General features: G+C 41.7%; 1 protein-coding gene across 1 annotated transcript in view; it reads left to right on the forward strand.

The window, feature by feature from the left end:
• The first annotated feature begins 2,748 nt into the window (after positions 1-2,748).
• LOC120311341 (serine/threonine-protein phosphatase 2B catalytic subunit alpha isoform-like) overlaps positions 2,749-12,581 on the forward strand; it is a 91,824-nt gene continuing 81,991 nt past the window's right edge. Inside the window, exon 1 of the mRNA XM_039350715.1 lies at positions 2,749-3,766. Coding sequence (XP_039206649.1) covers positions 3,709-3,766 — 58 coding nt within the window. The 5' untranslated portion in view covers positions 2,749-3,708. The remainder of the gene's footprint in view (positions 3,767-12,581) is intronic.

A 12,581-nucleotide genomic window follows, 5' to 3' on the forward strand; every position in this document is an offset into this window, starting at 1 on the left:
CTTTCAAAAGCCAATAGGAATTGTCCAGGCTGTCTCTGCCCTGCTGAGCCCGCCAAAAGTCCCATTCTGCAAACGGTGCTGCACCAGTTGAGTAGTCCTCGACTTACGACCGGTTGAGTAGTCCTTGACTTACGACCGGTTGGGGGTCGCAGCATTAAAAAGGTTGAGAACCACTGCACTAGGTAGAAGGCAATAACAAATCAACTTCTGAAAATCTCCCCCCTCCTACCCCACTCTCCGCAGGGACTATTCATAAAGACCTCAGGAGTCAATCCTGACTCAAAGGCACAAAAAAACCCCTAACAAAACCAACGTAAATACATACTGTGTAAAAGAGAACCCCTAAAGAAATCATCTAATTTTTTCTTGGAATGCATTTTATCACAGTTTTTCTTCATTATGATTTTTCTGATTTAGTCCATGGAACATGTGATGTTTGATTCTGCAATGGCTCTTGTCTGATCTTTCCTTATATGAAATCAAGCAAATCAAACAAACTTTGCTAGTATTCATGTTTTGTTAAGATGATAGCACAAACCATTGTATCCCTGATTATTTATTGGTGAAGGCAGATTCATTATGTGCCTGGTGCCATTATAAACTTGGTGCCAAGTGAATTCCATGTAAAAATCCTGAGAATCGGGGATCTATAGTTCAGATATATTTTTCCATAATATTTAAATAGAGTGGCACACAAAATCATATGTATTTTATACTCCTTCCATTATGAAATATGTGAGCTGAGAGCCAGTTTTGCTTAATTGTTAAAGTGCTTACCTAGAAATCAGGAGACTGTGAGTTCTAGTCCTGCCTTAGGCATGAAAGGCAGCTCCTGACTTTGGGCTAGTTACTGTCTCTCAGCCCAACCCACCTCACAGGGTTGCTGTTGTGGGTAAAATAGGGGGAAGGAGCATTAGGTGTGTTCACCACCTTGAATTACTTATAAAGTAATAAAGGTGGGATTAAAAAAAAATCTGGTAAAATCCATGACTTGACAATGGATTCTGATGGAACCTCAGTCAAAGAGATGCATGATGAAGATTACATTATTGTACCATTTTTATAGCAGAATAAAAAATTATGAAATTTATGGCTGCAATAATTCATTCTTTGTGGGTGGATATTTTAAAATACTGGGGTATATCTCTAATAAAATTTTATATCAGGAAGTTCTCTATTTGCAATGTATCTAAAATATTCTTTCCTTAGGTTTTGCATTCACAATACGGAACAATTTAGGTGCTTTTAGCAGCTTTTCTTTCTGCAGAAATGTGTCCCATGAAGATCTTGCTCTCATCTGGCCCTCAGCCTATAATATAGACAGGCTTAGTTTATCCTTAGTTCAACTCATGTACGCTTATTATTATTATTATTATTATTATTGGTTCCTTTGAGTCAATGTTGACTCCTGGCAAGTGCCTGGACAAGTCTCTGCAATTTTCTTGGCAAGGTTTTTCATAAGTGGCTTAGCATTATCTCCTTCCTGGAGTAACTGGCCCAAGGTCACCCAGCTGGCTTTGTGCATAAGGTGGGAGAGAACTCAAGTCTCTAGCCCGATGTCTTAACCGCTACATAAATTGGGTTTCCTTTAGCCATGTTGCTTGCTCCTTTATTTTGATACCATCTTAGAAGCACTTTATTCAGTGCAAAATCTGTTAGCTTTATCAGCCATTACCTCCTAAGCGAGAAGGCAGGGGACTGTCAATGGTCAGCACAGGGGAAATAGAGGCAGAATAGGAACCACAGTGGGGAAAACAAAATTTCACGTTGTTTGACTAGCTTTCTGCTGAGTCAGGAAACGGGAAATGCACCCCCCAATTCAGCAGTGGGGGAAATGAAAGCTGCTTCGGGGATGAGGACCACGTTCAGTATGTGCTTCGCGTGTGATAACTTTGCGCTTTCCCCAAAGCGCGGTTCTAAAAGAGCCTCCTCCAATTCACACAGCCGTGCGTGTGCACCGAGTCTAAAATTCCAGATTAAAAGACATTGTTGGCGTCACTGCGAGCACGTGGTGCTTGACGCTTGCCGAAGGGGAGCTCTCCTGACAGAACACCCATCGATCAAGCTTGGCAATTATTATTACAAAGCGCCGAGGGAGGAGGAAAAGAGAAGGAAGAAACAGCCCGCTTTTTCACCCTCCAGCTAAGCGGCTTCTGCCCGCCTTTTCCAGAAGAGCCAAGCAAGGGTGGCGGTGAGCGAGATCAAGGCAGAGGCGGCCGAGCGCGAGATGCAGGAAGTCCTCCGGGCCCGGGGGAAGCCTGCCAACGCTGCCCTCCAGCCCCTTTTCTTTCGCTCAGGTTGGCCGCAACACCGCGTGGAGAGACGTGTCTGGAACTGCTACAAAGGACACGCAGGCGCGATTCTCACCCCGGTGCTTCCTCTCCCCCTCCCCCCTCAATCTTTCTCAAGCAAAGCGGTGAGCAGTGACTGACAGGTGACTTGAGACCGCCCCCCTCGCTAATGATACGCACATTCTATATACAGTACTGTGCAGCTTTCTCTTGGCGACTGCAGCGGCCTTGGAGCTAGCCGAGGGAAAACGGAGGCGCCAAGGGATGTTCTCGGCAAAGAACCGGCCACCTCTCGCTTCCGCAGAGAGGCGCCTCTCTCGGGAGCCGCAACAACTGCGAGCTGCCGCCTGCAGCGAGCCTCCTTGTTTGTCCCCCCCCCCCACTTCGCCGGAGGCGTAGCGCAAAAGGGCGCCTCACTCTCTCGGCTGCTGCTCAACCAAACCCTCCATGGAGGATGCCTCCCCGCCTCCCGCTGGTACCAGCCACCTTCCCTCTTCTTTTGCCATTGGTGGGGCGGGTTGGGTCTCTCTTCTCCCGCCGATAGGAGCCCTCCCCTTCGCGTCGCGCCCGCCCGTTCCAAAAGGTGGACGGGCGCACTGCTATGCCTGGCGGCGGCGGCGAACACCTGGGAAGAAGGGCAGAGGCGCTTGAAGGGGCGGGCTATTTTGACAGTGATTGGCATCCGAGCTCCCGCCAATCGTTGCGGAGCTAGCGCTTTTGGCAAGGCAGGCGGGCGGCGCGAGAGGAAAGCTTAGGCAGGCGAGGATAGGGTGCGCCTTGGACTGAGCGGCGCTCTAGTGGCTGGGGTTGCGTGAGTGAAAGGAGAGACCCTGCGAAAGGGGTGGCGGCAGCGAAAGAGGGAGACGACGCCGAAGAGGAGGAGGAGGAGGCGGCGGCGGCAGAGGAGGGCAGGGCGCAGCCCGAAGCTTGTACAGTGGCGGCAGCGGCAGCTCGTCTCCTATGCTGTTGTGGACTGATGCGTTTTTTTCCCCCCCGTTCTTGCAGCCTGCTTAACCTTCCGATCTTCGCTCTGCCAGCTCTCGCCTTTCCTTGATTGCAATTAACTCTCACCGGCCCACATTTCTAATAAGAGAGAGAGAGAGAGAGAGAGAGAAAGAGGCGTGATTGACACATCGAGGGGGCAAGGGGGAAAAAAAATCCGGAGGAGGAGCGGCGGCGGCAGCAGCAGCAGCAGCAAAAGCAGGAAAGCCAAGCCAAGGAAGAAGGCAAGATTGGACGCGGTAGAGCAGCGGCGGCAAGGCGTGAAGTTAAACCGGTCCTGAAGTCAGGGCGAGACGCCGATCGCTTGGCCGTTTTTGCCGCTGCAGCCGCCGCCGCCTTCAAGCTTTGTGTCTGGTGAGGGAGAAGCGAGCGAGCCTCCGCCACCTTTCTCTTCTCCTCTCTCAGGTTGCTGGAAATGTCTGAACACAAGGCGCTAGATCCGAAGTTATCCACGACGGAGCGGGTGGTGAAAGGTAAGAGGTGAGCTCGGCGCCCGCGGACGCCAAGCCGGCCTCGGAAAGGAGCCGGGGTGGGGGAGGGCCAGATCCGTCTTCGGTCGCCTGCTAGACTGCAGACTTGTTCCCGATCCCCCTTTCCTCCTTTGCGCTATAACCGGAGGGAGGCGGCGGGGGAGGAAGTGTGTGTGTGTTTGTGTGTGTAAAAGGCTGGCATAGCCCGGGCGGTGTGTTTATTTACTGAGGCTGCGGTTGCAAAATGAGTAAGGCGTATGGAGGCGGGGGGGGGAAGAGCGAGGGAGAAAAGAAGAAGGAGGAGGTCTGTTTGAAATAGGAAGTGGGTGACTGGTTGGGAGTCTGTCGGGGGGGAGGAAGAAGGGGGGGAATGACCAATAGATGGGGCGCGCTGCACTACCAGCGTAGGCGGAGAACGACTTTAGGTGCAGAGGGAACACCTAAGGAACGTTGCTGGGGCTCGATCGGCAGGGCTCGCGGGGGCTGCAGCTTCTAAAACGGCCTTCTTTCTGAGGTTGTGGTCTGCCTACGGCGTAAAACACACGTTCGCATTCTCTCTCTCTCTCTCTCTCTCTCTCTCTCTCTCTCTCTCTCTCTCTCTCTCTCTCACACACACACACACACACACACACACACACACACACACACACACACACACACACACACACACACTTGCTTTTCTGGCGTTGCTGCAATTTCCCATCCTCAGTATGGTTCCGCGGGATGGGGCGGGCAGGGGGGGGGGAGGAAAACCCTCCGTTGCTTTCTTTGCGCCTGGAAGATCCGGAGGAGGAGGAGGGAATTCGCACCAAAACTCCCTCCTTCCCTCGCCGCCCCCTCCCAGTTCCTCGGGGCATTTCCATCTTCTCCCCGCCCACTTTTGGGGTGGGTCGCTGTCTTGAACGCAGAGCACTTCTAGAAGTCTATTTGGGTTCGCTGCCTGTACAAATAGGCCTGTGTGTGTGTGTGTGTGTGTGTGTGGTGTGTGCATGTTTATGCAGCTAGGATTTGACAGCCGGATCTCTTCTCTACTCCCCCCCCCCCAACCACCACTTCCCTACCATTAAAGTGTTGCTTGATATATATGACAAGCTGGAGGTAGTGACTGAAAAGTCATGGAGCGAAGGTGCCTGGAGTGGGAGAAAGAAGGGAACATGGGAGAGGGGGCTGGTTCCTCTCTGTAGCCTGCCCTTTTTTGGCCCATTGTATGATTTGCATAGGGGCAAGAATTCATCTGTGCAAATACAACTCCTTTCCTTTCCCTTCCTTCCTTCCTTCCTTCCTTTTTTAGCTTCTCCCCCACCCCCACTAGGAAATGCTGATATGGTAACAGGCAAGCTTATGTTGCAGTAGCAACAGAAGAAATCCTACAGTGGTACCATCTTATCACTAGCTAGATCCACCCTGTTCTGGATGAAAATAGCAGATTTTTCATCCAGAACAGGATGGATCTAGCTAGTGATATGAATTTCCAACTGCTGCAGTTCAAGAGATAAATGGAAATGTACTGGTCCTCCAGCAAAGGAAACAGAATAGAAAGTGATACACTGCTTCCTGCATAATTTTTTATTTTGCATTCTTCTTTCCCCGTGCCCTAAATACATATAGTTCACCAAACTGATTGGGTGGACTTTTAAATTCTCTAAGGCATCTCCTCAACTTTAGTTTATTTCAGTAGGGTCTGATGGAAGACTACCAGAAGATTCTGTGGCAGTAATCTAGTTTGTTACACTTTTAAATCAAAACAGAAGAAATAAAGGAAAAAATAAACACCAGAAGCAGGAAATGGTAAACTATATCCATGTCAGAAAATCTAAATGGATGTGTCCATGCAATCACCAGGAGTTTAACTTGACTCAAGGGACATTTTATCTTCAGTATACCTAGGATTCTAGTCTTGTTATCTGGATTTTAAATTTACTTTTTTTTTTCCAAGTGAGAACTTAGGAATTGTAGCAAGGGGATTGTACATTTCCCAATGAAACAAATACCAACATTTCTTGTTGCTTTTGGTCAGGTAGGGAATATACTTGTGTGGTGAAAACAATTAAACATTTCCAAGGAATATGCATATAACTGGATTATGCTAGCTGGGTTCACAAACCTCATTTAAACAAAATGTGACTTGTATTGTTTAGTATAAGTCCCCTATCTGAACATCTTCCAGATATGACCTCTAGGTCAGCATTCTTCAACAGCATGACTGAGAAAAGTTTTAACATCTGAATGGTGAGCAAGGCAAAGAAGAAAGTTTCTTGAATTAATTCACCTACCCTATCTTGTAAATCCTGGTTTGTAATGTAATGTTAGGCAAACCCATTGTTGTGATGAGTTAAGCATGCTGTGGCTTGATGTGCAACCATTGATATTCTTTTAGAATGTATTTGCTCCCATTTTCCTCAGTGGAGGTTGAATTCAATGAAATTTGCAAACCTCAAGAATAATAATGACCAATTAGAAGGCATCTAGCTGAGGTGGTGTGAATATTGATTCTCTGGCCTCTTAATCCTAATATGATTATGCCAGCATTCCAAAGAAAACGAATTTGTCCTTTAAAGTTCTACTGGTAGTTTTTGTTTTTTTTTTAATCAAAGCCTGTTTATTTAGGGGAAACCAAGCTCCCTTAAGCTCACTGGAGTGGCCTGAATAAACATTCATGAGATAGTATCAGAACCTGTATTTAAACTGAGCAAACCCATTGAGCTTTCTGATCTTTAATATCAACTAACTCTTATATTTTCAAAGGTCTGAATAGAGCATTGTATGAATGTTACATCTTTTCATCTTATCAAAATCTAAAAGCCCTGGGTTTGAAAATGGAAAGAGAGCTATCTTAAGCGTTGGGGAAGATTCCCTGCAGTTTTAGGAGGCAATTCTATAGGCATTCCCTGTCAGATTTTTTTTTTAATTGCATTGATTAGTTATGCTTAAATGTGCTGTGTTTGTGGAACATCACTTTCTGTTCATTAAAGCAGCAACACTGAAATACTAAGGAGAAATTCTAATATGCACCTATCTGGGGGCAAAACTATTAATTCAGTAAGGCATCCTTAGTAAACATTGTAGGATTAGATTGCATTCAAAGTCAGATAATTAACTTGCTGGAATCTTCATGCTTTTTTTCTCATTTAGACCAAATGAACTTGTCATTTAAAAGGTTATTTTGATATATAGTTTCTCAGTTTATAAAGCCTATTTAAAAGGTAACTACTGTTTATTCATCCAACGTTAACAGGAACTTAGATTTTGTAAACATTTTTTTCTGTTGCATATACAATGAGTCCATAATTTGTCAAGTGTCTGCTAAATAACTCTTGTTAATATACATTTTTTTAAAAAAAATATAAATATTGATAATACTTTTCTGTCTTTATCTTCTTCAAATTAACTCCTGTACTGTCTGCCACAATAAGATTGAGGTAGTGCAGCAAATGACACTCTGCTTTTGTTCTCCAATTTTAGCTATGGCAAAATGCTATGGGATACAAAATAGATGAAAAGATCCAATTCTTTGGGAATTGTTTTTTCCAGTCAAATATTAATACCTATCTATGCATATCTAAGTACAAGATAAATGTTGCATTTGTTTTAATTTCAGATATGGGATATCTGGACCAAAGTTGTCCAAATAAGAGATATCTTTATGACTTAACTAGCTGAAACCAAATCTCTACGAAATAATCAGACCGAATCAAGAAATTTCGTGCATGGTGCAAAATATTAGGATCCTACAGGAAGAAAGATGACATGTTGGTTATGTTTAATATAAGCTTTTGCATGCTAATAAAAAAAGCCTCTGTTGTTTTCCCCAGGAGTAAAAGAAATGTAATTTGCCTGTGGTCATGGTTGTCAAAGTGGCATGCTGTGTTTTTCCTATAAAGCTGGATAATTACAAAAAGTACTTTCAGAATAATGAGGATAAAAGCAAAGTTTCCCCTTTATTAAAGAAGGATACGAGGAAGAGGAGGAGGAAAAGAACTTTTATTTAGCACTATAATTTAACTTGCAGTATTGTTCTGGAATATGTGGTCCATCTACCTGGCTTGATGGGAGAGAAAAAAAATCTTCACTTCATACCACTTTATTCTAGCACATAATCAGTTTATTATATATTAAAGTTTGTTACCAGCTTATTGATCTTTATAAACCTTCTGAGTAGATGCATACATCCTTTATGTAGAGAGAGAAATTTCCTTGTGAAGTATGTTAGAAGTGGGACCTTAATCTTTGATTAGCTGTCTCTATTATGCTAATCTATATTTGGGTTTAGCATGTACAGTGAATCGAACCAATGCAGGTTGTTCAACATAGTTTATAGCTATGAGCATTGTGTGAATGCACCCAGCTGTAGTTTATTCTGCAAACTATGTTTAAACATACCATGGCTCATTGCAATATTTAATCTGGGATATGGATGGCTAAGAGGATTTTTTGCTAGCTTTGATCTAGAAACTTTGGTTGAAGACATTTTGTATCACAATAAGGATACAAAGTAATATAGTGGTTAAATGTTTGGTTCAAATTGCCAAGCTTTCTACAGTAATGCTATCTTTTAAGTAGTTGTCATTTTGAATGAATTTTTAGATCTGAAAATGTTAAGCTCCTTCTGTACTCTACTATGTAGTACTGTAATGTGTACTATGTAGTACTGTAATGTGTAAGTGCTACAGAAAGTACGGCAGTCCCACTTGTCTCAAAGTTTTTTCATTTACCATTTAGGTTCTGAAATAGGACTCCAAACCATTTTATAGTTGCAGAGAAATAACACTGTTGTTTCAGATAACAACAGATAGCAATTTATCATGTATTTTTTTGTGAAATACCTGATGATTTTTTTGATGAAGCTAAATCAAAAAGTTGTTTAATTAGTATGGACTCTTATCTTACTTTTTACATGTCTGATTCTTGAATGAAATCTTAAGCTTATTGTATTACTTAAATTCAAAGTAAACCCCATTTCAGCTTTACAGAACTAAAGCTGGAATTGTAGGATTATATTTGATTATAACTGGCAATTTCTGTAGAATCCAAATAGCAGCTGCCCAAATAGGTTCACACTAGACTGCCCGTGGCTGTTGCGTCATTGTTTCAGAGATATTTTCTTACCTAAAACAGAAACAGAAAGGGCAGAAAAACAGAGAGAGTAGAAGGAATTCCGGCTGGCTTGACTTTGCTACCTTCTGGCAGATGATGGTGGGCTAATCTGCCTGGCCTCCAGAGGGCTATAGTGGGACCAGTCTACTGATCCATCAGGCGGTAATGCCGCAACACTGAAGCAACCATGCATTTGCCAAATTTCAATCCCATGGGAGTCAAGGGTCCCAGATTTTGGATGCATTCTGTAAGTTAGCCCATTTGAGACGTGTTGATTGAAAAGTTATTGCTCTCTGATGCACTGTTTCACCCAGTAAACAGTTACAGACATGAGAGTTTTAGTAGCATATAGATAGTAATTCTAAAACTTCAGTTAAAACAGCTGCAAATGATGGAGTAGGATATGTAGTGCATGATAGCTTTTGCTTTAGCATAGTGTGTGACCACAACCATTGTGTTCTTGATTGGGCAAGAAGACAGAATCCTGGTTAGAGGAAGAGAGAGCTTAATTAATAGTGTAACTGAGCCAAATTAAACATTGAAATCCTGCTGTATTGCATTAAATGGGAAGAGTTCTAATCATCAGCAGAATAGTCTTAAATCTGGACTACACCAACTCATGAATAAGGGGGGATTGTATTGAACTAAAGATGGAGATAAATATACTGATTTTGAGAAGACTGACATGGACCTGTCAAAACAGCAACAGGAGCAATACAGAAGCTGCATACTTACTCTTTTACTATTGGATGATCTTCTCTTACCAAGAATCAAAAGATTATATTGCCTAAATAAATACTATAATTCTTAAAGGATTATTGGATAATCTTGGAAAGTCTCTGGATTTCACAAGATAATGGAAGTGAGATAATTACATGATTTTTTGCAGATCAATTTCCATAATTTAGGGGTGATTGCTTCAAGATGGGACAAACTATTTCATAACTATGGCTGGAACATAACCTCTTCAACAAATATCCCACATTAGTATTTGGCTGTTTTCCTGATCTCTCACCTCCTGCTTCTTTGCCGTTGGTTCCCTGATGAACCATGACCCCCACTCCCAAGTACTGCTATTTTCTGTGTAAGAAAGTTTTTTAAAGTATTTGGGGGGAAAACCTTGCAGATACCTCTGTGCAGGCCTTTTCACATAGTTCACTTTGTTCTGCCCTGTTCTCTATTTTTTATGCTTCTGATTAGTACAGAATCATTCGGTACTAGGATTGTAGGAAAGGCCATAACTCTTTGGTGAGGTTATAACAACAGCTGACCTGTTCATAGTGGCAATGTTTTGCAGAAAATCATTGGTTTTTGATTTCTCTTTTTTGCTGTTAGAAGAAGTATTTCTAGATACCAACATCATACATGTAGCTTTGCCCACTTCCTTTATTGCATGACGTGTGCAAAATGTTATCACATGTAAAGACATTCTCTGTTTCTTTATAAGGACCTTAGGTTCATGAGGGACTGGGAGGCAAACCTATAAATAATTCCCACTTAAGGACTTTTTGGGCAGCTTTTGGCCAGTCTTCTGAGCTCTTTCCATTTCTATTTTGTTTAAGTTGTTCTTATATTGTGAGCAAAATGTACCTTTGGCTAAATGTATTTATTGTCAAAGTATCCTTTAGCAGAGTTAATGAAAAATAATGAGAATTGTAGGTTCCTGACTCAGAAGTATTTTGATCACTCACAAAAAGTTAAGTGTTAGATTGGGAATGCACTTTTAACTTTTAATAGTAGTTTTATCTTTATTTTAGCCTGAATTGTTCAAATATGTGAAAATAAACTTTAAAGCTGAGGTTGATATTTCTTATAAATCATGTTGAATGGTAACTTTTGATTTACAATAGTTCATTTAGTGACTGAAGTTACAACTGCATTGAAAAAAATGACTTATGATCATTTTTCACATTTACAACTGTTGTAGCATCCCCATGGTCACATCACAGTTTGGATACTTGGCAACTGGTTCATATTATGATGGTTATAGTGTCCTGGGGTGATGTGATCATATTTTGTGACCTTCTGACAAGGAAACTCAATGGGAAAGCCAAATTCACTTAACAACCACATTACTAACTTAACAAATGCAGTGATTCACTTAACAACTATGGCAAGAAAGTTGTAAAATGGGGCAAAAATCATTTAGCAACTGTGTTCCTTAGCCAAAAACATTCTGGGCTCAGTTGTAGTCTTAAGTCAAGGACTACCTATATTTATTCTTTTGCATCCTTTGAGAAGCCTCATAAAGACAAATGGAGGAAGCCACAGCTGAAAAAAGTGGATGCCACTTCAAGGCAGACTTTAGAAGGCACAGTATTTTATGTGGTTAAATGAGCTATGATTTGAAGACGTGTCTTTGGTTTTTGCTATATCGGAGACTTCTGAGACTTCCATTTTTTAAAAGGATTTCCATTAAATTGAGCTTCATTTCACAAAATGCTTCAACTTGATATCGAGGCTGTAACTATGAGTAGGAATTGAATGTGAGTGCCATCTAAACACTTCCACAAACAGGATAAAAGACAACTTGAGGTAAACGCCAAGGTGTACTATACTATATCATTTTGAGTATACTAGTACCATGAATTTGCCATTGTTTTCATCTGTAGAATTTCCAACCCAGTCTTAAAAATCAGCCAAAGAAGACATTTTTCTGTCCTTCCTGAGCCTAGAATTACAAGTAGCTAGAAGCTGAGCAGGCTTAGTATTTAGCAATAAATATGCATCTGTAGTCTGTGTGAGTGCTATTGCTAAACCACATGAAAGAGACATACTTACATAACATAACTTGGATCCAGAGGATAGAATAAGTTGTCATCATTGTGTTTTGTTTTGCACTTTGTCCTGAGCAAGGCGCTATCTGAATAGCAGTTTGAGGATACAGTTGTTATATCTGTCTTATGTAAGCCACTCTCAAGGTTTCTGTTCTTTTTACCAATACTGTCAATCTAACTTTCATGTTTTCTTAAATCTTTGAACAAGATATAGTTTTAAGTATGGATTTTAACTATCTTGTCTTCCGCATTTCTTTGTCTTTGAAAGTGAAAAGGATCCAATGTTACTTAATTTTTTTGATGGATAGTATCTGAGACTATTGTAAAGAATAACAATGTAAAAACTCTGTGTACATTATGGTTTTTTAGTTATTGACATCTGAAAGGGATGGAAATTACTGGCTTGGTGACTTGTTTTCCTGGTTTGATAATGGATATTAATCCAGATTTCTCTAGATAGGTGAGATTTTTTCTTGTGGCTGTGGGTACTGAGATTTATAGTGTAGAATATTCAGAGGGCTGCAGCTTGAAAAGTTGCTTTATTCAGGCCAGGGATCTTTAATTAAACCTAAAACACAAGATATTCATTTCGGAGTTTATAATATCTGTATAAACATTTAATGAGGTCATGTCTGCAAGGATGAGCCTTCACTAGCTCAGGGATTTCAACTCTCAGAATTTTCAGCAGTGGGAATGCCTTTTGCATCTGCTTTTCTGTAATGAAAATATGATCATTTAATGCCGCAGCTAAACAAAACTTGTATTTGGCCTATCCTTCAAAAAGGAAGAGGCTTCTTTTCCATGAAAAAGTAATTTTTAAATCATTAGCATCTATAGAGTTTTCTTTCAACTGAAGTCCTAATGTTAGAGCTTGCTGATGCAATTGTTTCATGTATTACTAATTTATATGGCTACTCATCTCACAAGCAGTGAGCCTGGTACATAGC

This window comes from Crotalus tigris, unplaced genomic scaffold (genome assembly GCF_016545835.1).
Source record: "Crotalus tigris isolate CLP2741 ecotype Arizona unplaced genomic scaffold, ASM1654583v1 scf7180000018350.1424685, whole genome shotgun sequence".
NCBI classification, from domain to species: Eukaryota; Metazoa; Chordata; class Lepidosauria; order Squamata; family Viperidae; genus Crotalus; species Crotalus tigris.